Source organism: Chiloscyllium punctatum, chromosome 42 (assembly GCF_047496795.1).
Source record: "Chiloscyllium punctatum isolate Juve2018m chromosome 42, sChiPun1.3, whole genome shotgun sequence".
Classification (NCBI taxonomy): domain Eukaryota; kingdom Metazoa; phylum Chordata; class Chondrichthyes; order Orectolobiformes; family Hemiscylliidae; genus Chiloscyllium; species Chiloscyllium punctatum.
Genome location: NC_092780.1, coordinates 5306832 through 5332974, shown reverse-complemented (window position 1 = coordinate 5332974; position 26143 = coordinate 5306832). Strand labels below are relative to the sequence as shown.

At 45.4% G+C, this 26143-nt stretch overlaps 1 protein-coding gene across 2 annotated transcripts in view; it reads right to left on the bottom strand.

The window, feature by feature from the left end:
* The window catches only part of ube2z (ubiquitin-conjugating enzyme E2Z), a 40336-nt gene that overhangs the window by 13337 nt on the left and 856 nt on the right, over positions 1-26143 (bottom strand). The window contains exons 1-4 of one of the 2 annotated variants that reach the window (XM_072561280.1): positions 10986-11102; positions 3474-3546; positions 2069-2256; positions 1357-1468 (exon numbers count right to left, since the gene is read on the bottom strand). In XM_072561280.1, the coding sequence (XP_072417381.1) occupies positions 1357-1468; positions 2069-2256; positions 3474-3539 (366 nt within the window). In that variant the 5' untranslated portion in view covers positions 3540-3546; positions 10986-11102. Of the gene's footprint in view, positions 1-1356; positions 1469-2068; positions 2257-3473; positions 3547-10985; positions 11103-26143 lie in introns of those variants that run through there. The other variant, XM_072561279.1, reaches the window with a different exon arrangement.

Sequence of the window (26143 nt, the reverse complement as noted above, 5' to 3'; positions counted from 1 at the left end):
ATTGTTTTTATTTTACCACTCAGCAATGTAAATAATGGGACTTCAAGGCTTGTTAAAGTCTTTGGAACTTGTAAGCTTAAGGGAAACATCCATACTTTGGAGAGGGAGCCTTTAAGTTTCGGTTTTCACTTTGAGTTTTGAGCAGTCTGCAAAGTGTTTGTAATAGGATGCCATACAAACCAGTGTTGCTCAGAAGGAAAGGATACCTAGTGGATTACATTATTTTAGAGTGAAGAGTTAGTATTAGTCCCAGACCAAAATTAGTGAGATAAAACCCCTAAGAAGTTACTTAAAGCTGAGTACATGTAAGCTCAGGTGTACGTTTGCTCCAGGAGGAAGCTGTGATTTCAGTCTAAAGGTTGAAGCCACAAGTGACTTAATCATACCAAAATGCTCGACACAGGGACTCTGGTCCGAGTATCACACGAGTAGTACATTGGATACTGTACCAGCCAGGTGTTTTGTGTACAATACAAAAGCTGCTTTGTTCCTTTCCAATTTATAAAGCAGTATTTTGGGATTAATTTGATTATATTTTCATTGTGGATTTAAAAATCTTTGTATCTGTATTATAAATTGATGGTTAGGTTTATTCTACCTATCTTCATGTCTTCTGTTAATAAACTTGTTGTTTACTGTCAAAGCAAAATCTGCAGCATTGTGTGCTTATGTTTCAGTAACAGACCACTGTTAAATCCAAAAGAAAACATGATCTATTAAGCCAAGTTTCAGTCAGGGATCTGATTGTCCAGCAATAATATCAGCTGAGATCATAACAACAGCTGTTTAACTTTAAGAGGCGCCACTTCATAAAATCATATCTTAAACTTGTGGGTGTTTCCTACAGATATCACTGCATAGTGACTCAAACCATGAGGCTCTTTGCCAAACCAGAATATTAAGGCCAGAAACCATGTTGATCGGCATGAGGAGCTGTCACATCCTCTATGTTTCAATACAACATTAATACAATTACAGACACAGAATGTTTCAAAACTGCAGATTAGTTCTGAAGCTCAGATAGACAAAAATGTTTTATTCAAAGTTTGTCAAGCATACAGCTGCATTCCTTTGACACATCCCAGTTCCATGGAGATTACCAAGAATTCCTGAACACATCGCATTTGTGTTACACACAGCAGAGGAAAAATCCATTTAGCCAAAATGATTTATTGTCCACACAAACCTGTTTCTACTCTTCACTACCTAACCTTGTCAGCAGTTCCTTAAGTTCTTTCTCCCTCATGTACTTATCCACTTTCCCTCGCAAGCAAAAAGCTTTACTTGTAAAATCAAAACCTCAACTGCAAAAGCACATCTCAAAGTTCACCAATATTAACAAGTACTTCAGCTCACCTGTTCAAAACCTGGTTCATTGTGATATGGGTTCTCAGTCATTAGGGACTGAATGGATATGAGTACAGAAGAGATGCTTTGGGCTGGGCTCCAGGCAGGCCCTGTCCACGTGCTTCAAAAAAAAATATCGCCTTAGAACAGAGCAGAACTTAGTACAGCAACAGACTAATGATGATTCAAAACCATCCCAATATATGAAATGAACATTCACTTCACTTTTCAGTCACACATACAAAACATAGGGTTGTTTAAGTCGTCACCTCTTAAAAATGCATGGGCTTGAATGGGTACTCCAGGTAGATTTAACCTAAACATCATTGCCTGTACACACACAGATCATGACACTGCTAAGATATCCTGAATAGGGCTAAGATGTAATTGCACATTCACTCATTAAAATGCATAAAGCTTTAAAGAAGTTTGCACCTGTGATGCACAAGTTTTTGCATTGTGCTTGTGAAATTATACAGCTTGCATAATAGCAATGTCTCTGCATATCCCAGTCTCCCACTACATTTCTTTGAAACATCAAAAAGCTTTTTCTAATTTGACACAAAATTAGAGATGGGTTTCATGAGGAGGGGAGGAGAGGGCAACATGAATCATGACTTTTGCCTTTACTCGTAGTTTATAGGCCAGCCCAGAAATTAACCCACAAACCATTAGTTTATATGTACGGCTAAACCCAGGTTATGATTTAATCTGTGCATACCCAAGGATGCTGAGGCAAACTTTGCCATTCCTGTAGAAGTTTGGGTTAAACCGCACAGTGTTGTTTCCAGTTGTCATGAGCTTGACCCTTGGTGGATGGATTGGATAGTCAGGAGGACAGCGGAAGAGAAAAAGGAAAAACCCTCCTTCGTAAGGTGTATCAAAGGGTCCTGTAATTAGTGCGTGAATCTGTAGGGGGAAAAGAAAAAAAAACCAACAGCTTCAATCAGAAACTTCAACAGACCTTACCTGGCCTGCAGGTCAAAGTTCAAGTGTACAACAGCAGTGTAGTGGCAGTGTCCCTACTCCTGGGCCAGAAGCTCCATGTTCAAGCCCCAATTGCTCCTGACATGTCCTACTGTATCTGAACACACTGATTAAACATACCTATAAGACTGGAATACACTAAACTGTGCCAATGAAACCAGTTTCTTATTGCACAATTGGGCATTCAAATTTCTATAACCTTAATTGTTGACCTTCCTATGCATTTTACAAATAATTGACTGGAGCATGTTAGGATAAAGCAGGAAGGATAAGGGCTCAATTCTGCTATTTCAAGACCTTGGGCCTCGGAATTGCCGGGTTACAATAAGGGAAGAAGGGAGAGGAACTGGATATCAGCTCAGATTCCACCCCAAAAACTTTTTTCATTAGTAATTTGCTTATTGGGGAAATTCTACATTCAAACATCTATACAAACATACATACAAGTTAGGAGCAAAAACAAACCATGTAAAACCTTTAAGCCTGCTTCGTTCAGTAAGATTAAGGCTGATCTGTTAGTGTTTTGAATCCCCATCTACCCTCAATAACCTGATTCCCCTGCCTAACAAGAATCTATTCCCCTCAGCCTTAAGAACATTCAATGATATTGCCTCCACCACCGTCTGCAGCAGAATGATTAGATTAGATTAGATTACATTACATTACAGCGTGGAAACAGGCCCTTCGGCCCGACAAGTCCACACCGACCCGCCTAAGCGCAACCCACCCATGCCCCTACATTTACCCCTTACCTAACACTACAGGCAATTTAGCATGGCCAATTCACCTAACCTGCACATTTTTAGACTGTGGGAGGAAACCGGAGCACCCGGAGGAAACCCACACAGACACGGGGAGAATGTGCAAACTCCACACAGTCAGTCGCCAGAGGCGGGAATTGAACCCAGGTCCCTGGCGCTGTGAGGCAGCAGTGCTAACCACTGTGCCACCATGCCACCCCAAAATGTTCCAAAAATATGTAACTCAGAAAGATTTTTGCATCTTTGCTCTGTAATGGGCAAATTAAAACAATGCCCGCTTGTTCAGAACTCACCCACAAAAGGAAACATCCTCTCCAAGTTCATCTTGTCAAGACTATTCAGGATCTTATCTAATTAGGTAGTACTCTTCAGTCTCACCTTAGTCATATCTTGTGGGTCTGGGACAACAAACATCCCTGGCGGAGGTTCTTTGTAAATAGACATGATATCCCTGAAAGACAAAATGAAGCACAATATTAAAATATGTTCAGTATTAAACTTGCAATAAAATGGAAGCAAATGACAACTTGCTCAAACATTCCAATAAAATTCCAAACTCTTGATCACTACCATCTAGAGGGATTAGGAATAGTAGATACGTGATCTGCAGGTTCCTCTCAAGCCACTCTGGTGAAGCAAATCCTGACTAGAAATATACTGTCATTTGTTCAGTATTGTAGGGTCAAAATCCTGAAACTGCCTTCCTAACAGCAGAGCCAAGTGCTGAGGGTCTACCTAAAGCACATTGACCACAGCCAATCAAGGTCACTCCCCACCTCCTTCATCAGCGCAGGCTCAGGAATTAAATGTTAGCCAAGCTCATGACACCCATTGCCTACAAGTGAATTAAAAACTTACACGGAGGCGTAAGAAGAATGGATGTAGAGATGGCATTTCCACTTCACCTCTCCTGAAGGCCTTGACTTGAAGCACAATTCTGTGGCTCCTGCAGTCCCCTACGTTATGGTTTGTGCAACCATTATTATATTAGCGCGGAATGCCTATTCCACTGTGGAAGGCACATAATCAGGTCTCATCTTAGTGTGATCAGGTGATTATACATGCAATTGCCAACATGTCAATCACTTGCTAAGCAAGCCATTCTAGCGAGCCAGAGAGAAGTTCCCATGTAGATGCAATTAAAAATCCATAACCATTTAGCAAACTATTGATTAGACAGTACTAGAGTGGAGTCATCAAATCAATTGACAAAGTCATCATTATATAATTATATACACTGAAAATTCTGAAGATCTATCCCAGTTCATTTCCCTGCCTAGGAAGACAGCACACCTTTAAAATCATAATTTAATAGAAATTGGAAAAATAAATCAAGAGAGTTAACAATTGTATAAAGCTGAATGTAGAAATGTCCAAAGGTCAATTCAAAGGAAGCAAAGGGTATGAGGAGAAGTGGGAACACAGTACAGAGTTCAATGATTAGCTGTGATCATAATTAATGGTGGAACAAGCTCAAATGATGTACTCCTGCTCCTATTTTGTATGTTCCATATCCCAGACAACTTCAGAGACTCTTGACCTACAGGTCAGAACACAACACTGCTAAATTTTTAATTAAAGCAACTACAATTGGAAATGATTGTGGAATCTTCAGGGGCCCATTTCCGTGCCCAAGATTCGAATTTACAGTGTACAGAGGTTAAGAGACATGTTGAATTATAGCCAGGTAAGTGCAAAGTTCGTACATTTTCAGAGGACCATTGCAGGTGGTGTCAGTCCAAATGAGTCATAGAGATGTACAGCATGGAAACAGACCCTTCGGTCCAACCCGTCTATGCTGATCAGATATCCCAACCCAATCTAGTCCCACCTGCCAGCACCCGGCCCATATCCCTCCAAACCCTTCCTATTCATATACCCATCCAAATGCCTCTTAAATGTTGCAATTGTAGCAGCCTCCACCACTTTATCTGGCAGCTCATTCCATACACATATCATCCTCTGCGTGAAAAAGTTGCCCCTTAGGTCTCTTTTATATCTTTCCCCTTTCACCCTAAACCTATGCCCTTTAGTTCTGGACTCCCTCACTCCAGGGAAAAGACTTTGCCTACTTACCCTATTCCATGCCCCTCATAATTTTGTAAACCTCTATGAGGTCACCCCTCAGCCTCTGACGCTCCAGGGAAAACAGACACAGCCTGTTCAGCTTCTCCCTGTAGCTCAAATCCTCCAACCCTGGCAACATCCTTGTAAATCTTTTCTGAACACTTTCTAGTATCTTTCCGATAGGAAGAAGACCAGAATTGCATGCGATATTCCAACAGTGGCCTAACCAATGTCCTGTACAGTGCAACATGACCTCCCAACACCTGTACTCAATACTCTGACCAATAAAGGAAAGCATACCAAACGCCTTCTTCGCTATCCTGTCTACCTGCGATTCCACTTTCAAGGAGCTATGAACCTGCACTCCAAGGTCTCTTTGTTCAGCAACACTCCCTTGGACCTTATCATTAAGAGTATGAGTCCTGCTAAGATTTGGTTTCCCAAAATCCAGCACCTTGTATTTATCTGAATTAAACTCCATCTGTCACCTCTCAGCCCTTTGGACCATCTGGTCAAGATCCTGTTGTAATCTGAGCTAACCCTCTTCGCTGTCAATTACACCTCCAATTTTGGTGTCATCTGCAAACTTACTAACTTAAGTTTCTTTACTTTACCCCAACTCTGCTTGCCCCAGTTCAGCGTTCAGTTGACCTTGCTGGTGCTGCCTTTAAGAATTTAATGCTTTTCAGTAGGACATTTCTCATTCGTCAAGAACATAGGATTATTCTATGCGATATCGCCACTAAAATCAATCCTCTCACCCTTAAGGAATAAGGGTCCAGGTGCAGTTTCACCAAGGCCACGAAGAATTTTAACAATGCGTCCTATTGTATATTGGCTCACACCCCTGTCACAAAACAGGACAACACATAGTACTTGCCTTCCTAATTGCTTGCTGTAAATGTTTGCACACTTCCTGTAGAACATAAAATCACCCAAAATTCCTGTATTTACAAGTCTCTCACTGTTTTAAAGCAGAATTCTGCTTTTCTGTCCAGCCCAACAAGGTGGATAATTTCACACCTTCACACAGTTTTCCCAGCTAACTGCTCCATATGCCTTTATAGCTTCTGTGTGTCCTCCACATAGCTTTATTTATCATTGTAGCACATTTTCTCTCTGCCAGAAGGTTGTGGGTTCAAAGTAATTCAAGATGGAGGACAGGAAAAAAAATGTGGTTGTAAGAGCTGCTCCTTTATTGGAGGTATTTTCAGTGTTGGAGCCGATTTCCTCGAATTCTAAGAGTAGAAATTATTGCGTTGTAAGCTGATGCATTGTTTTGGAACTTTGGAAAAAAAAATTAAAACAATGGCAATTTAATAAGGAGGAAGATAGACAAAAGCAGTGACCACATGGGGGAGTGAACCTGCACTGCTGTCTGAACCAACAGTAACCTGCACAGGTAACTGCCTCTGCTGTCTGGTTTCAAGTATCTCTAGACATCAGAGTTTGTCAGAGAAAAATTCACAAACAGTGAAATTCATAGCTGACCTTGGAGAAATTGGTGTATGAGAGCTCACAGGAGGACAGTAGCTAAATGGCTTTTTAACATGTAACCGAACTGTTTATTTGTAAATATACACTAGTGAGTAGCATGGGCCTTTTTTTTGACTATATGTTTTATTGAGATCTGTCTCTTGATTAAACTTTAAAAATATAAAACACAAGTACCAAGTTAGTCTGGAGGAGTGTTTTTTTAAAAAAGAGCAGTAGGACTGTTATTTTCTGGGTCTGTAAATTGTTAAGGTGCAAAGATAACCTTTAGTAGAGTGATGTGCTCTTCCTGTCGGAAGTGGGACATTAGGGAAAGTTTCCACGTGACTGATGATTATGTCTGCAGGAAGATCGGTTGGTTGTGTATCATATCAGATCACGGATCAGTTGGTGCAGCAGTTAAGGGCAATGAGGAATTCACAGGAGCTAGGGAGTGTGTTAGATGGCAGTTGCAGGTAGGTGATAAATCACAGATAGAGTCAGGTAGATGGGTTACCTCCAGGCAAGATAGAAAAGGGAGGCAGGTCTTTCAGGATTTTTTTGTGGCTTTCCCTATCTCGAAGAAGTATGCTATTTTGGAAAATGTATAAAGTTAAAAATCACACAACATCAGGTTACAGTCCAATAGGTTTATTTGGTAGAACTAGCTGTCGGAGCTCCTTCATCAGTGGTTGTGGAGTATAAGATTGTAAATTTATAGCAAAAGTTTACAGTGTGATGCAACTGAAATTACATAGACTCAGAGTCATAGAGATGTACAGCATGTAAACAGACCCTTCGGTCCAACTCGTCCATGCCGACCAGATATCCCAACTCAATTAGACCCACCTGTCAGCACCCGGCCCATAGCTCTCCAAACTCTTCCTATTCAGATACCCATCCAGATGCCTTTTAAATGTTGCAATTGTACCAGCCTCCACCACTTCCTCTGGCAGCTCATTCCATACAAGTACCTCCTTCTGAGTGAAAATGTTGCCCCTTAGGTCTCTTTTATATCTTTCCCCTCTCACCCTAAATCTATGACCTCTAGTTCTGGACACTCCACCCAGGGAAAAGACTTTGTTTATTTATTCCATCCATGCCCCTCATGATTTTATAAACCTCTATAAGGTCACCCCTCAGCCTCTGACACTCCAGGGAAAACAGCCCCAGCCTATTTAGCCTCTCCTTGTAGCTCAAATTCTCCAACCCAGGCAACATCCTTGTAAGTCTTTTCTGAATCCTTTCAAGTTTCACAACATCCTTCCGGTAAGAAGGAGACCAGATTTGCATGCGATATTCCAACAGTGGCCTAACCAATGTCTTGTTTAGCTACAACATGACTTCCCAACTCCTGTACTCAATACTCTGACCAATAAAGGAAAGCATACCAAACGTCTTCTTCACTATCCTATTTATCTGCGACTCCACTTTCAAGGAGCTATGAACCAGCACTCCAAGGTCTCTTTATTCAGCAACACTCCCTAGGACCTTACCATTAAATGTATAAATCCTGCTAAGATTTGCTTTCTCAAAATGTAGCACCTCACATTTATCAAAATTAAACTTCATCTGCCACTTAACGCATTAGCTCATCTGATCAAGATTCCGTTGTAATCGGAGGTAACCTTCTTTGTTGTCCACTACACCTCCAATTTTGGTGTCATCTGCAAACTTACTAACTATACCTCTTATGCTCACATCCAAATCATTTAAATGAATGACAAAAGGTAGTGGACCCAGCACCAATCCTTGTGGCACTCCACTGGTCACATGCCTCCAGTTTGTAAAACAAGCCTCCACCACCACCCTGTGTCTTCTATCTTTGAGCCAGTTCTGTTTCCAAATGGCTAGTTCTCCCTGTATTCCATGAAATCTAACCTTGCTAACCAGTTTCCTATGGGGAACCTTGTCAAATGCCTGACTGAAGTCCATTTAGATTACATCCACTGCTCTGCCCTCATCAATCCTCTTTGTTACTTCTTCAAAAGACTCAATCAAGTTTGTGAGACATGATTTCCCATGCATAAAGTCATGCTGACTATCCCTAATCAGTCCTTGCCTTGTGAAATACATGTACACCCTGTCCTGCAGGATTCCAAAGATTCGCCAAAGAGGAGCGTGTTAGTCATTGGGGACTCAATAGTCAGAGGCTCAGATAAAAGACTTGTTGGGAACGAACAATACTCGTGGTTGGTGTGTTGACTCCCGGGTGCCATGGTCCGTGATATCTCGGATCATATCTTTGGGGTCCTGAAGAGAGAGGGTGACCAGCCACAAGTCGTGGTCCATGTAGGTACCAACGACATAGGTAGGAAGAGGGATAGGGATGTAAGGCGGGATTTCAGGGAGCTAGGGTGAAAGCTGTTGCTAAAACAAACAGATATTATCTCTGGTTTATTACCTGTGCTGCGTGATAGTGAGGCAAGGAATGGGGAGAGATATCAGCTGAACATGTGGCTGCAAGGATGGTGCAGGAGGGTGGGTTTCAGGTACTTGGATAATTGGGGCTCATTCTGGGGAAGGTGGGACCTGAACAAACAGGACGGTCTTCACTTGAACCAGAGGGGTACTAATATCCTGGGTGGGAAATTTGCTCGTGCTATTCGGGTGGGTTTAAACTAGCTCAGCAGGGGGATGGGAACCGGAGGTGCAGTTGCAGTACACAGGAGGATGAGAGTAGGAAGGACAGGGACAGGATTTCAGGGTCACAGAAATGTGCTAGCAGACAGCAAACTGTTTGAAGTGTGTCTACTTCAACATCAGAAGTATCTGAAATAAGGTAGGTGAGCTTGCAGCATGGATAGGTACCTGGGACTTCGATGTTGTGGCCATTTCGGAGACATGGATAGAGCAAGGTGAGGAATGGATGTTGCAGGTTCCAGGGTTTAGATCTTTCATTAAGAACAGGCAAGGTGATAAAAGAGGGGGAGGTGTGGCCTTGTTAGTCAAGGATAGTATAATGGTGGCTGAGAGAACTTTTGACGAGGACTCGTCGACTGAGGTAGTGTGGGCTGAGGTTAGAAACAGGAGAGGAGAGGTCACACTGCTTGGAGTTTTTTTTTTATAGGCCTCCGCAGAGTTCCAGGGAGGTGGAAGAGAGGATTAGTAAAATTATTCTGGGTAGGAGTGAAAGGAACAGGGTGGTCATTACGGGGGACTTTAACTTCCCCAATATTGACTGGAAATGCTATAACTCTAGTATGTCGGATGGATCAGTTTTTGTCCAATGTGCACAGGAGTGTTTCCTGACACAGTATGTTGAAGGGCTGACAAGAGGGGAGGGCATACTGGATCTGGTGCTTGGCAATGAACCAGGCCAGGTGTTTGATTTAGTTGGAGAGTGACCATAATTGAGTTACATTTAGTTTAGCGACGGAAAGGGATAGCTATATGCCACAGGTCAAAGAGTTATAGATGGGGTGAGGGCAATTATAATGCGATTAGGCAAGAATTAGGATGCATAGAATGAGGTAGCAAAATGCAGGGGATGCAGACATTGGAAATGTGGAGCTGGTTTAAGGAACAGATATTGCATGTCCTTGATAGCTATGTCCCTGTCAGGTAAGGAGGAAGTGATAAGGTAAGAGAACCGTGATTTACTACAGAAATTGCATCTCATGTTAAGCAGAAGAAGGAGACTTATGTGTTGATGAGGAAAGATGGTTCAGATGAGGTGATGGAGAGTTACAGATCAGCTAGGAAGGATTTAAAGAGAGAGTTAAGAAGAGCAAAGAGAGGACACGAGCAAACAGAATAAAGGAAAACCCTAAAGATTTCTATAGGTATGTGAGGAATAAAAGGACGATTAGGGTAGGAATAGGCCCAGTCAAAGACAGAAGTGGGAAGTTGAGTGTGGACCCTGTAGAGATCGGAGAGGTGCTAAACGAACATTTCTCATCAGTTTTCACTCAGGAAAAGGAGAACATTGTAGAGGAGAAGAATGAGGTACGAGATATTAGACTAGAAAGGATCAAGGTTAGTTACGAACAGGTGTTATCAATACTAGAAGGAGTGAAAGTAGACAAGTCCCCTGGGCCAGATGGGATTTATCTGAGGATTCTCTGAGTCGCTAGGGAGAAGATAGCAGAGCCTTTGGCTTTGATATTTGAGTCGTCATTTTCTACAGGTTTAGTACCAGAGGACTGGAGGATTGCAAATGTTGTGCCCTTGTTCAAGAAGGGCAGTAGAGATGACCGAGGTAATTATAGACCAGTGAGCCTTACCTCTGCTGTAGGAAAGGTTTTGGAAAGGATTATAAGAGATAGGATTTATAATAATCTAGCAAGCAACAATTTGGTTTCAGATAGTCAACATGGTTTCGTCAAAGGCAGGTCGTGACTCACAAACCTCAGTTTTGTTTGAGAAGGTGACCAAGCACGTAGATGAGGGTAGGGCAGTTGACATGGTATATATGGACTTCAGCAAAGCCTTTGATAAGGTTCCACACGGAAGGCTGTTGGAGAAAATGCAGAGGCATGGAATTGAGTGATTCAGCAGTTTGGATTAGAAACTGGCTTTCTGAAAGACGACTGAGAGTGGTGGTTGATGGAAAATATTCAGCCTGGAGTCCGGTTACTAGTGGTGTGCCACAAAGATCTGTTTTGGGACCACTGCTGTTTGTCATTTTTATAAATGACTTAGACGCAGGCATAGGTGGATAGATTAGAACATTTGCAGACGACACTAAAGTCAGTGGAGTAGTGGACAGTTTGGAAGAACGTTACAGGTTGCAGGGGGACTTGGATAAACTGCAGAATTGGGCTGAGAGGTGGCAAATGGAGTTCAATGCAGCTAAATGTGAGGTGATGCACTTTGGGAAGTATAATAGGAAGGCACACTACTGGGTCAATGGAAAGATTCTTGGCAGTGTGGATGTACAGAGGGATCTTGGAGTCCATGTACATAGATCCCTGAAAGATGCCACCCAGGTGGATAGTGCTGTTAAGGAGGCATGTGGTGTGTTAGGTTTCACTCATAGAGGGATTTCCGGAACTGCAATATCAGCCTACAACTATACAAAACGCTGGTGCAGCCACACTTGGAATATTGTGTACCGTTCTGGTCCCCATATTTCAGGAAGGATGTGGAAGCATTGGAAAAGATGCAGTGGGGGCTTACCAGGATGTTGCCTGGTCTGGATGGAAGGTCTTATGAGGAAAGGCTGAGACACTTGGGTCTGTTCTCATTGGAAAGAAGGCTAGGAGGGGATTTGATAGAGACATACAAGATGATCAAAGGATTAGATAGGGTAGACAGTGAAAGTCTTTTTCCTAGGATGATGACATCAGCGTGTACGAGGGGGCATAACTACAAATTGAGGGGTGATAGATTTAAGACAGATGTCACAGGCAGGTTCTTTACGCAGAGAGTGGTAAGGGTGTGGAATGCCCTACCTGCCAGTGTAGTTAACTCAGCCACATTAGGGAAATTTAAACAATCCTTAGATAAGCATATGGATGATGACGCGATAGTGTAGGGGGACGAGCTGAGAATAGTTCACAGGTTGGCGCGACATCGAAGGCCGAAGGGCCTGTTCTGCGCTATGTTCTAACTTGCCCACCACGGATGTCTTTGGTCTATAGTTCCCTGGCTTGTCCTTACCACCCTTCTTGAACAGTGGCACCACGTTAGCCAACCTCCAGTCTTCCAGCACTTCACCTGTGACTATTGATGATACAAATATCTTAGCAAGGGGTCTAGCAATCACTTCCCTAGCTTCTCACAGAGTTTTAGAGTACCTCTATTATTGAAAAAGACCTGGATTTTCAATATATAATTTCTGTTGCATCACACTTAAACTTTTGCTATAAATTCTCTTACGATCTTAACTCCACAACCATCTGATGAAGAAGCAGCACTCTGAAAGCTAGTGCTTCCAAATAAACCTGTTGGTCGATAACCTGGTGCTGTGTGATTTTTAACTTTGTACACCCCAGTCCAACACCAGCACCTCCAAATCTTGGAAAATGTAGGGGGGTGATGGTCTCTCAAGGGAACGGAGCACTGATAGCCAGGTTTCTGGTACTGAGACTGGGGTTCGTCAGGTTCCAAGCAATCAATTGTCACAGAGGACTCTCTAGTCAGAGGCACAGACAGATGTGTCTGTGGCTGACAGTGATACATCAGAAGGGTGCATTGCCTCCCTGGAGCCAGGATCGAGGATATCTTGAAGAGGGTGCAGAGTATTCTCAACGGGAGAGGGATGAGCAGGGAGTCATTGTACACATTGGAATTGATGACACAGGAAGAGAAAAGTATGAGGTTCTGAGAAGAGAATATAGCAAAGCAGTTAGAAATTTAAAAAGGAGGTCCTCGAGGGTTGTAATATCTAGATTACTCCCAGTGCCATGGGATAGTGAGGGTAGGAATAGTAGGATAGACCAGATGAATGCGTGACTGAGGAGCTGGTGCAGGGGAGAAGGGTTGACATTTTTGGATCATTGGAATCTCCTCTGGGGTAGAGGTGACCTGTATAAGGAGGACAATTGTACCTGAATTGGAAGGGAACTAATGTGCTGGTAGGGAGATTTGCTAAAGCTGCTCAAGAGGATTTAAATTAGTTTGGCTGTTGGGGGGTTGGGTGGTGGGGTGTTGAGGGGATGGGTGGTGGGGTGTTGAGGGGAGGTTGCAATCCAGGAAGATAGTGAGGAAAGACTTCAGTCTGACACTGGTACAGTTGAGAAAAGCAAGTCAAACAGTCAGGGCAGGCAGAAACAAACAAGGTAGGAGTGATAAATTAAACTGCATTTATTTCAATGCAAGAGGCCTAACAAGTAAGGTAGATGAACTCAGGGTATGGTTGGGAATGAGAGACTGGGATATCATAGCAATTACTGAGATGTAGCTCAGGGATGGACTGGACTAGCAGCTTAATGTTCCAGGGTATAGATGCGATAGGAAGGATAGACAGGGAGGTGATAGGGGAAGGGGAGAGACATTTTTGATTAGAGATAACATGCGGCTGTACTTAGGGAGGATATTCCTAGGAATACATCCAAGGAAGTTTTTTTGTGTTGAACTGAGACGTAATAAAGAGATGATCACCTTACTGGGATTGTACTATAGACCCCGCAATAGACAGCAGGAAACTGAGAAACAAATTTGTAAGTAGATCCCAGTTATATAAATAATAGGGTGGTTATGGTAGGGGATCTTAACTTACCAAACATAGTCCAGGACTGCCATAGTGTTAAGGGCTTGGATGAAGAAGAATTTATTAAGTGTACACAAGAACATCTTCTGATTCAGTATAAGGCTGTACCTACTAGAAAAGGTTCCAAACTTGTCCTACTCTTGGAAAATACAGCAGGGCAGTGACTGAGGTGTCAGTGGGGGAGCACTTTGAGGCCAGTGACCATAATTCTATTAGACAGGATCTAAAAGTTAAAACTCTAAATTGGGGGAAGGCCAAGTTTGATGGTATTAGGCAAGAACGTTCAAAAGTTGATTGAGGGCAGATGTTTGCAGGTAAAGGGATCGCTGGAAAATGGGAAGCCTTCAGAAATGAGATGTGTCCAGAGACAGTATGTTCCTGTTAAAGTGAAGGGCAAGGCTGGTAGGTGAAGGGCAAGGCTGGTAGGTGAAGGGCAAGGCTGGTAGGTGAAGGGCAAGGCTGGTAGGTGAAGGGCAAGGCTGGTAGGTGAAGGGCAAGGCTGGTAGGTGAAGGGCAAGGCTGGTAGGTGAAGGGCAAGGCTGGTAGGTGAAGGGCAAGGCTGGTAGGTGAAGGGCAAGGCTGGTAGGTGAAGGGCAAGGCTGGTAGGTGAAGGGCAAGGCTGGTAGGTGAAGGGCAAGGCTGGTAGGTGAAGGGCAAGGCTGGTAGGTGAAGGGCAAGGCTGGTAGGTGAAGGGCAAGGCTGGTAGGTGAAGGGCAAGGCTGGTAGGTGAAGGGCAAGGCTGGTAGGTGAAGGGCAAGGCTGGTAGATTAGAGAAATTGAGATTTTGGTCAAAAAAAAAGGAAGCATATGTTAGAAAGAATCCCTAGGAGAGTATAAAAGGCAGTAGGAGAATACTTAAGAGGGAAATCAGGAAGGCAAAAAGGGGACATGAGAGCAAATAGGATTAAGGAGAATCTAAAGGGAATGTACAAATACATTAGGGAAAAAAAAGGGTAACTAGGGAGAGAATTTGGATCATTAAAGATCAGGAAGGCCGTCCGAGACCGCAGCAGATGGGGGAGAAAGTAAACATCAGTGTTTACTGTGGAGAAGGATATGGAAGACATAGAACATGGGAGGAAAAAGCGACACCTTGAGAAAATGTCTATATTACAGAGGTGGTGGTGCTTAAAACGCATAAAGGTGAATAAATCACTCGAACCTGACCAGGCCTACCCTAGAACTTTGTGGGAAGCTAGGGAAGTGATTTCTGGGCCCCTTGCTGAGTATTTGTATCATCAAATGACACCAAAATTGGAGGTGTAGTTGACAGTGATGAAAGTTACTTCACAGTATAAAAGGGATTTTGATCATCTTGGACAATGAGCTGAGGAACAGGAGATGGAGTTTAATTTAGATAAATGTAAGGTGCTGCATTTTGGAAAGCAAATCAGAGCAAAACCTTTATATGGTCCAGGGAGAGTTGCTGAAAAAAAAAGACCTTGGAGTGCAGGTTCATAATTCCTTGAAAGTGGAGATGCAGGTAGATAGGATAGTGAAGGCAGCTTTTGGTTTGCTTGCCTTTATTGGTCAGTGCAGTTGAGATGTCATGTTGCAGCTGTACAGAACATGGGTTAGGCCACTTTTGGAATATTGCATGCAATTCTGGTCTGTGAAACTGCAAATGGTTCAGAAAAGATTTCCAAGGATATTGCCAAGGTTGGAGGGTTTGAGTTATAGGGAGAGGCTGAAAAGGCTGGGGCCATTTTCCCTGGAGCATCAGAGGCTGAACTACATAGAAGTTCATAAAATCATGGATATGGTAAATAATGGATATGGGGCATGGATATGGTAAACAAACAAGGTCTTTTCCCTGGGCTGGGAGAGTCCAAAGCTAGTGGGCATAGTTTGAAGGTAAGGGGGAAAGATTCAAAAAAGACATAAGAAACAACTTTTTCACAGAGAGGGTGGTGCATGTACGGAATTAATTGCCAGACGAAGTGGTGGAGGCTGGTACAATTACAACATTTAAAAGGCATCTGGATGGGTATATGAATAGGAAGAATTTAGAGGGATATGGGCCAAATGCTGGCAATTAGGACTAGATTTATTTGGATATCTGGTCAGCAAGGCTAAGAAGAACAAAGAAAATTTACAGCCGAGGAACAGGCCCTTCAGCCCTCTAAGCCTGAGCCGATCCAAATCCACTGTCTAAACCTGGAACTCAATTCCCAAGCATCTGTATCCCTCTGCTCCCCACTGACTCATGCATCTGTCCAGATGCACCTTAATCTACCGTGTCTTCCCCTACTACCTCTGCCAGCAACACGTTCCAGGAACCTACCACCCTCTGTGTAAAGTACTTGCCACATATATCCCCCTTAAACTTTCCACCTCTCACCTTGAACACGTGACGTCTTGTTATTGAATCCCTCACCCTGGAAAAAGCTTATCTCTATCTACCCTGTCTATACCCTTCATGATTTTGTAGACCTCAATCAGGTCCCCCCTCAATCTTCTTTTTTCTAATGAAAACAATCCTAACCTACTCAACCCCTCTTCATAGCTAGCACCTTCCAAACCAGGCAACATCCACGTAAACCTTCTCTGCACCCTCTCCAAAGCGTCCACATCATTTTGGTAATGTGGCGACCAGACTGTACACAGTATTCTAAATGCGGCCAAACCAAAGTCTTGTACAATATTAAAATGATCTGCCAGCTCTTATATTCAATACCCTGTCTGAGTAAGGCAAACATACCATATGCCTTCTTGACCACTCTATCCATCTGTGCAGCAACTTTCAGGGTACAATGGACCTGAACTCCCAGATTTATCTGGTCATCATCTTTTCCCAAGGCTCTTCCGTTTACAGTATAGTTCGCTCTAGAATTAGACTTCCCAAAATGCATCACCTCACATTTGCCTGCATTGAATTCCATCTGCCACTTCTCCGCCCAATTTTCCAGTCTATCTATATGCTCCGGTGTTCTTTGACAATGCCCTATGCTTTCTACAATCCCACCAATCTTCGTGTCATCTGTAAATCTACTGATCAGACCACTAATGCCCTCTTCCAGATCATTTATGTATATTACAAACAACAGTGGCCCCTGCACTCATCCCTGTGTAACATCACTGATCACCTTTCTCCATTTCGAGAAACTCTCTTCAACTACTACTCTGTCTCCTGTTGCTCAACCAGTTCCTTATCCACCTAGCTAGAACACCCTGCACACCATCTGACTTCACTTTCCCCATTAGTTTACCATGGGGAACCTTATCAACAAGGAGAAAGTGAGGACTGCAGATGCTGGAGATCAGAGCTGAAAATGTGTTGCTGGAAAAGCGCAGGTCAGGCAGCATCCAAGGAACAGGAGAATCGACGTTTCGGGCATCAGCCTGAAGAAGGGCTGATGCCCGAAACGTCGATTCTCCTGTTCCTTGGATGCTGCCTGACCTGCTACGCTTTTCCAGCAACACATTTTCAGCTCAACCTTATCAACACCTTACTAAAGTCCATGTATATGACATCTACAGTCCTTTCTTCATCTCTCAACTTGGTCACTTCCTCAAAGAACTCTTATTAAGTTGGTAAGGCATGATCTACCTGCACAAAACCATGTTGCCTATCACTGACAAGTCCATTCTTTTCCAAATATAAATAGATTTTATCCCTCAGTACCTTCTTCAGCAACTTTCCCACCACTGGTCTGTAGTTAGCTGGAACATCCCTACTGCCCTGCTTGTAAAGGGGGACAACATGAGCAACCTTCCAGCACCTCACCTGTGTTTAAGGATGCTACAAAGATATCCAGAGCCCCAGCCATTTTCTCTTTCACCTCCCGCAGCAACCTGGGATAGATCCCATCCGGTCCTGGGGATTTGTCCACCTTAATATCCTTTAGCCTACCCAACACATCTTCCCTCCTTATGTTAACATGATCCAGAGTAAACAAACTTCTATCTCTAATCTCAGCATTCATCACCTCCCGTTCCTCAGTTTACACCGATTGAAAGTAATCATTGAGAATCTCACCCATTTTCTCAGGTTTGACACACAACCTTCCTTCCTCATCATTTAGTGGATCAACCCTTTCTCTGGTTACCCTCTTGCTTCTTATAAGAATAAAAGGCCTTGGAATTCTCCCAAATTCTGCTTGCTAAAGTTATTTCATGACTCTTTTCACCTACTTGATTCCTCGTTTAAGATTGGTCCAACTCTTCTGATATTCCTCCATGGCCCGTTGTGTTCTTAGCTACCTGGGTGTTACGTATACTTCCCTTTTCCTCTTGGCTAGTCCACGATTTCTCCTGTCATCCACGGTTCACGGGTTTTGCCTATTCTATCCTTTGTTTTCAAAGGGACATGCCTATCCTGCACTAGCTTTAACCTATCTTTGAAAGCCTCCCACACATCAAATGTGGAGTTTCCTTCAAATAGCTGTGTCCATTCCACATTTCCAAGCTCCTGCCTAATTTTGATATAATTGACCTTGGCCCAATTTAGTACTCGTCCTTTAGGGCCACGCTCATCTTTGTCTCCTAGTATTCTAAAACTTACAGAATTGTGGTCAAGTGGACAAGTTGGACTGAAGGGTCTATTTCCATCTTTACACCTTTATGACTCCAAGTCCCAATTCAAGAGTTAAGCACAAATTTCACGGTTGACACTCTAGAACAGCACGTGATTTTGCTATAAATTCTGTGTCTTACAATTGTGCTCTCCATAGCAACCTGATGAAGGAGCAGCGCTCCAAAAGCTAGTGCTTCCAATTAAAAGGGCAGAGAAGTTCTCTGACACAATTTTTAAAGGTAGAGGAATTCACTGCAGTGCCCTGGGCAATATCAATCAACATCACAAACAAAAGCCAGCTTTGTATGGTCATTACTATATTGCCATCTGAGGGAGTCTGCTGCATGAAAGTCATTAAAACAATAGCGAGACCAAGTAGTAACTATTTGGCACTTCCAGTGGTTGCAAAACATGTGAATGCCAGTTGTTTATTTCTGGTCAACAAACTTCATTATTCTTGGTCCCCTTGTCTAGATATTATTAAACAATCTGTTTGGAGATATTATTACAAATCTCTGGAGCAGGTCGGACATAAATCCAGGCCTCCTGACACAGAGCTAGAGACACTACTACTGCACCAAGAAAGGTCCTGGGTTCATCAAAATGTTTTTCAAATTTTGTTTAACCTAGTTTTCTAATCAACCTGTTTACAGAAATTATTACACACCCCTGGAGCAGATGGGCTTTGAACCAAGGCCTCTCAGTCCAGAGGTAGGGACACTGTGTGCCATGAGGGGCCTAGTCTTGTCATCGATTTCTTAAAATTTAACCTACTTTTTCTGATCAACCTGTTCAGAGATGTTGATACATATCTATAAAGCAGGTAGGACTTAAAACCGGATCTCCTGGTCCAGGATACTATCACTGCCACAAGAGACTTTAGTCTCTTCATCTAAGCAATTAATGTAGATTGTAAACAGCGGAAGCCCTCAACCTTACGACACACCACAGGTTACACCTCTGCTTTCCCAAAAATGACCCGTTTTCTGCCTGTTAACTAATCTCATGAAACCAAATCTTGGTGCACCATGTTCTGTTGCTGGCTAATTGCATTCACAGTTCATACTCAAAGCAATGACACTGCAGTGATCTTTTAACCACAACCGTATAGAGACTAGAGATTAGTACGGGCTGGTCAGAAGTTATGAACAGTAATCACACTAGGTAGATTTGCATAAACATCAATTCGCAACAAGGCATTTCAGTTATCCTATGAACTTCAGAGCGAGGAAGCTTCAGTAGATATATCACCAAAAAAACTGCAATTCCTCATGGCCTTGTTTACATAAGAAAACAGCTTTTTACAATTCTCTCCTTGGCAACAAGAAAAGATTTTCACAAAGCAAGTGGTTCAGATCAGGAATGCACTGCCCGAGAGTGTGGCCACTGAAGAGGAAACTAAATTGTTATCTGCAAAGGAAGAACATGCAGGATTACAGGGGCAGTGGCACTAGGTGAACTGTTCACTGAGACAGCCTATACAGATATAATAGGCTGAGCAGCCTTCTTCAAAGCTGTAAAAATTCTATTATATAACTTTGTGCGTCATTTATTGGCGTCGCAACAGTAATGCCACAGAATATTCAAATGAATCATTATGATATCTCTGTTCCAAAGTTCTCCTTCTGGTACTGGGCCTTATCCCTGTTGATCTCTGTAACCACCGCGAGCCCTATAGTGAGTTCATTGTGCTCCTTCAATTCTGGGAGATTTCCTTCAATCCACCACTGTCTGTACCTTCAAATGAATAGCTGACCCATGCTCTCCTCCTCCAATAGGCTTCTTAAAACCCACCTCTTTGGCCACGTTTTCAGTCACACTTTATTGGATGACACTGCTGTGAAGTGTACTGGGATATTTGCTACATTAAACATGACTGTTGCTATTATTGCTGTTATCTCTATTATGCTCCAAATGACCTTAGCGCTCATTTAGATTTACGCCTTTTGAATCTATTTCCCCAGTTCTAATAATATTTGGCCTTCAGAGGGCCTCACTGTGTTATCAGGTTAATACAGTAATTGTTCCTGCACTGACAGCCCAATCTAGTGGCTGGTTAAATGGAATTCCTTGTCCAACTCGCTCAATCTGCCAACAGAATTAGAATAGGTCAACTGACAGTTAAAGTGAATTGTGAAGAAATTCTAAAACAGAACTTTGTTTACATTCTGCCATTTAAATTGCATTTGATCATGAAGGACAGCAAATTGGCTGCCATCTCTCCTCCAACAGAACGGTGACTACACTTCAAAAATAGTGTGTTTGTTAAACAGTACTTTGGGCTGTTCTGAAGACGCAAAAGGTACTATATAAATGCAGGGTTTAGTATGGCTGATTTTATTAAGATGGAATATGCTACTCAGCCTCTTGAACCACACTGCTCATATTCTAGAAAGTTCTACAGTTGTTGGCAATGATCGAGAGACATATTGTTTGAAACATTCAGCAGAACATTGAAAATCCTTCAAACTGTTGACATTACCTTGGCCAACAATGAACAATTATGAATCCCAACTTCTGGAAATTTAAAAGGGAGTGTCGGAGAGGAAGAGATCCCCATACCTGCAGCCGAGGATGACCTGAAACCAGAAGTCCCTCACATTCAACACGAGAAAAGCAAAAGTCAGTGAAATGACTGAACATGACCCCCCAATCCTGGAGGAAAGGGGAGGGGACTAAAGGTCAGTTAATTACACTATTGGGCAGAGTGAATGGAATAAAAAGTTAATTACATTTCTTTGGAAGTGGGTGGGAAATCTAAGAAATTAAGATGCAATACTTGCTGGGGAGGATTGGGTTTGAAACGGGTGTGATTGCGGCTAGAGGCTGAAATGGAAGAACTCCTTCCTTCTCTGCCTCAGATTCCTTGATACACCCCCAGTTTCTGCTCCATCAGTCACCTGGCACCAGTCTCCTCCCCTCCCAGTCAGTTACATTCTCTGGTTTCTTGACCTGCAATCTTCTTCCTGACCTCTCAGTCCCCACCCCTTCTCCGGCCTATCACCCTCACTTTAACCTCCTTCCACCTATCACATTCCCAATGGCCCTCCCCCAAGCCCTTCCTCTCTATCTTTTATCTTAGCCTGCTTGGCACACCCTCCTCATTCCTGAAGAAGGGCTTATGCCCGAAACATCGATTCTCCTGCTCCTCGGATGCTGCCTGACCTGCTGCGCTTTTCCTGCTACATATTTTTCAGTTACATTCTCTGGTTCCAGCTTTCAAATCTTCCTCCACATTTAACTAAACATTCAATTTCAAAGATTTGCATCTCTCGATACAGAAGTAAAACAAGACTTACAGAAATTGCACAGGGTTCAGCTGAGACTATGCCCAGAGCAGCATGAACGAATTTTACTCTCTTAGCTTCCTATCAGGAAGTGGAATGAATGTCAGAGACTGTTTTTTAAGAGATGGTATGCCTTCACACACTACAACAATAAGATGCCCTAGTTAAACTATAAAATGCTTAAGGAAGGTGCTGAATAGTTATTGCCACCTGGTTGAAGGGTAGACCTGACGGCGCGTGTGTCAGGATAAGACATTATAAATCATCTCAGATTGTGATGAGGAGAAAATTCGGATTATCAAACAAAGAGAACTGTGGATGCTCAGCTATTGTGATTTATTGAGATTCATTAGTAGATGGTTAGGCATGAAGGGAAAGTCCAGGATGGCAGAGTGAAAGTAGGGGAACACCTTCCACTTCTCAACTACTTCCTCTTATTTTCCCTCCTCATTCTTCCATCTCCTCACCTTCCATCCTTTTGCCCCATTCTTTTTTTTAATCATCCCTCTCTCTTGTACCTCCAACAAGATCTTTTTTCCTCCCCAAATCCTCCCTCCATCTCCCCACCTTACTCCCTCTCCACCTATTCCCTCCCTATTCACCTTCCTCTTCCAACTCGTCTTTTCCCCAATCATTCTCCTCACACTTCTCACCAACCACACCTTCTCCTATCTCATTCCACACGTCCTTATACTCTGCCCTCTCGCACATCCTTCCTGACCCTAACCATTTCCTCCATCATCTTCCCTACCCCTCTCTCTCTCTGCTCCCCCAACACTCCCCCATAAAAACGTTGAAGTTAGGAGTAGAGCCCCTTGAGCCTATTCTGCCATTCAGCTTGATCAGCTGAGAACACTGAGCTCAATATTCTAATCCGTCCCTTTCCACATTTTCCTTTGATCCTTTTAGCCACAAGAGATATTTCTACATCCTGTTTGAAAACACAAGGTTTTGACCTCAACTGTATTTTTAGGTAGTGAATTCCACAGACTTACTGCTCTCTGGGTGTAATGTCTCCTCACTCAATGGTTAGCACTGCTGCCTCACAGCACGAGTCCCAAGTTCGATTCCAGCTTCAGGCAACTGTCTGTGTGGAGTTTGCACATTCTCCGCGTGTCTGCGTGGGTTTCCTTCGGGTGCTCCAGTTTCCTCCCACAGTCCAAAGATGTGCAGGTCAGGTGAATTGGCCATGCTAAATCGCCCATAGTGTTAGGTGCATTAGTCAGAGGGAAATGCATCTGGGTGGGTTATTCTTCGGAGGGTCAGTTTGGACTGGTTGGGCCAAAGGGCCTGTTTCCACACTGTAGAGAATCTAATCTAATCTCAGTCCAAAAAGGTTTACTCCTAAACAATGACACTTGGTTCTGGAGTCCCCTATTGTTAAGAATATCCTTCCTGCATCTAACTAATCCTTTCCTGTCACAATTTTACACAGGCCATTTGGCCCATCATGTCCACACTGATCCTGCTGAGAGCACCCCATGCATACCAACTCCCCCAACCCATCCTATCCTTGCATTCCCCAGGGCTAACCCAATTAAGCCTGCACATCCTGGACACTATGGACAATTTAGCATGGTCAATCCACCTAACCTGCACATCTTTGGACTGTGGGAGCACCCAGAAGAAATCCATATAGACACAGGGAAAACGTGCATACTCCACAAAGACAGTCGCCCAAGACTGGAATTAAACCCAGGTCCCTTGCACTGTGAGGCAGCAGTACCAACCACTCAGCCACTTGACATTCTTCCAACCTCCAGTGAATACTATCATAACTGACTCAACCTCATACAGCACGGAAACAGATCCTTCGGTCCAACTCGTCCATGCCAACCAACATCCCAATTGTCAGCACTTGGTCCATATCCCTCCAAACTCTTCCTATTCATATACCCATCCAGATGCTGTAACTGTATCAGCTTCCATCACTTCCTCTGGCAGCTCACTCCATACACATATCACTCATTGCGTGAAAAAGTTACCCATCAATTCCTTTTTAAATTTTTCTCCTCTCACGTAGACCTGTGCCCTTTAATTTTACATTTCCCCACCATAGGAAATTCACCCTATCAATACCCCTCACAATTTTATAAACCTCTCCAAGGGCAACCCTCAGCCTAAAAAACTTTAGGGATAAAAGCCCCAGCCTACTCAACATTTTCCTAAAGCTCAAACCGTCCCAGCAACATCCCTTTTTTTTTGTTGGGATGGCAGGTATTGAATCATCTTGGTCAACGTTTGCTGCACCTTCTTATAGCACTCCTGTTCAGTTAAGGAAAACAAAGCTGTACACAACATTCCAGGTATGGCCTCACCAAAACCTATATAATTGTAACAAAACATTTTTGCTCTGTACTCCAATCCTTTTGTGGTGCAGGCCAATATACAGTTTGCCTCTTTACTGCCGGCTTATTTTCAATGAATGGTCCCCCTCCTCCTCTCCCTCTCCCTCTCCCTCCTCCTCCTCCTCCTCCTCCTCCTCCTCCTCCTCCTCCTCCTCCTCCTCCTCCTCCTCCTCCTCCTCCTCCTCCTCCTCTTCCCCCCCCCTCCTCTCCCTCCCCTCCCCCTCCCCTCCTCTCCCTCTGCTCAACACCCTCCCCCCTCATCCTCCTCCTCTCCCTGCCTCCTCCTCCTCCTCTCCCTGCCCCCTCCTCCTCCTCCTCCGCTCCCTGTCCCCCCCTCCTCCTCCTCTCCCTGCCCCCTCCTCCTCCTCCTCCTCTCCCTGCCCCCTCCTCCTCCTCCTCCTCCTCTCCCTGCCCCCCTCCTCCTCCTCCTCCTCTCCCTGCCCCCTCCTCCTCCTCCTCCCCCTGCCCCCTCCTCCTCCTCCTCCTCTCCCTGCCCCCTCCTCCTCCTCCTCCTCCTCCTCTCCCTGCCCCCTCCTCCTCCTCTCCCTGCCCCCTCCTCCTCCTCCTCCTCCTCTCCCCCCACCTCCTCTCCCTCCCCTCCCCCCTCCCCTCCTCTCCCTCCCCCTCTGCTCAACACCCTCCCCCCTCATCCTCCTCCTCTCCCTGCCTCCTCCTCCTCCTCTCCCTGCCCCCTCCTCCTCCTCCTCCGCTGCCTGTCCCCCCTCCTCCTCCTCCTCCTCCTCTCCCTGCCCCCTCCTCCTCCTCCTCCTCTCCCTGCCCCCTCCTCCTCCTCCTCCTCCTCTCCCTGCCCCCTCCTCCTCCTCCTCCTCCTCTCCCTGCCCCCTCCTCCTCCTCCTCCTCCTCCTCTCCCTGCCCCTCCTCCTCCTCCTCCTCCTCTCCCTGCCCCCTCCTCCTCTCCCTGCCCCCTCCTCCTCCTCTCCCTGCCCCCTCCTCCTCCTCCTCCTCCTCTCCCTGCCCCCTCCTCCTCCTCTCCCTGCCCCCTCCTCCTCCTCTCCCTGCCCCCTCCTCCTCCTCTCCCTGCCCCCTCCTCCTCCTCTCCCTGCCTCCTCTCCCTGCCCCCTCCTCCTCTCCCTGCCCCCTCCTCCTCTCCCTGCCCCCTCCTCCTCTCCCTGCCCCCTCCTCCTCCTCCTCTCCCTGCCCCCTCCTCCTCCTCTCCCTGCCCCCTCCTCCTCCTCTCCCTGCCCCCTCCTCCTCCTCTCCCTGCCCCCTCCTCCTCCTCTCCCTGCCCCCTCCCCCCTCCTCCTCCCCCTTCCCCCCTCCTCCCCCTCCTCTCCCTTCCCTCCTCCTCCTCCTCTCCTTCCTCCTCTCCCCGCCCCTCCTTCCTCCTCTCCCCGCCCCTCCTCCTCCTCTCCCCGCCCCTCCTCCTCCTCTCCCCGCCCCTCCTCCTCCTCTTCCTCCTCCTCTCCCGCCCCTCCTCCTCCTCTCCCCGCCCCTCCTCCTCCTCCTCTCCTTCCTCCTCCTCCTCCTCCTCTCCTTCCTCCTCTCCCTGCCCCTCCTCCACCTCCTCTCCCCGCCCCTCCTCCCTCCTCCTCTCCTTCCTCCTCTTCCTCCCTCTCCTTCCTCCTCCTCCTCCTCCTCTCCTTCCTCCTCTCCCTGCCCCTCCTCCTCCTCCTCTCCTCTCCTTCCTCCTCTCCCCGCCCCTCCCTCTCCCTCCCCCCTCCCCCGCCCTTACCCTTCTCCTCCCTCTCCTCTCCCCTCCCCCTCCTCTCCTCCCCCCTCTCCCTCCCCTCCCCCTCCTCTCCTCCCCCCTTCCCCCTCCTCCCCTCCCTTCCCCCCTCCTCCGCCCCTCCCCCCTCTCCTCTCCCCCCGCCTCTCCTCTCCCCCCTTCCTCCTCCTCCCCTCCCCCTCTCCCTCCCCGTCCCATCCCCTCCCCTCCGCCTCACCCGCCTTCCCCCTACCCTCCCCTTCTCCCTCCTCCTCTCTTCCTCCTCCTCTCCCTTCCTCCCCCTCCTCCTCCTCTCCCTCTCCCCTCCACCTCTCCCTCCCCCTCCTCCTCTCCCTCCCCTACCACTCCTCTCCCCTCTCCTCGTCCTCCCCCTCTCCCTCCTCGTCCCTCCCCTCCCCCCTCCCCCTCCTCCTCCCCTCCCTCTCTCCTTCCTCCTCCTCCCCTCCCTCTCTCCTTCCTCCTCCTCCTCTCCTCCCTCTCTCCTTCCTCCTTCCTCCTCCTCCTCTCCTCCCTC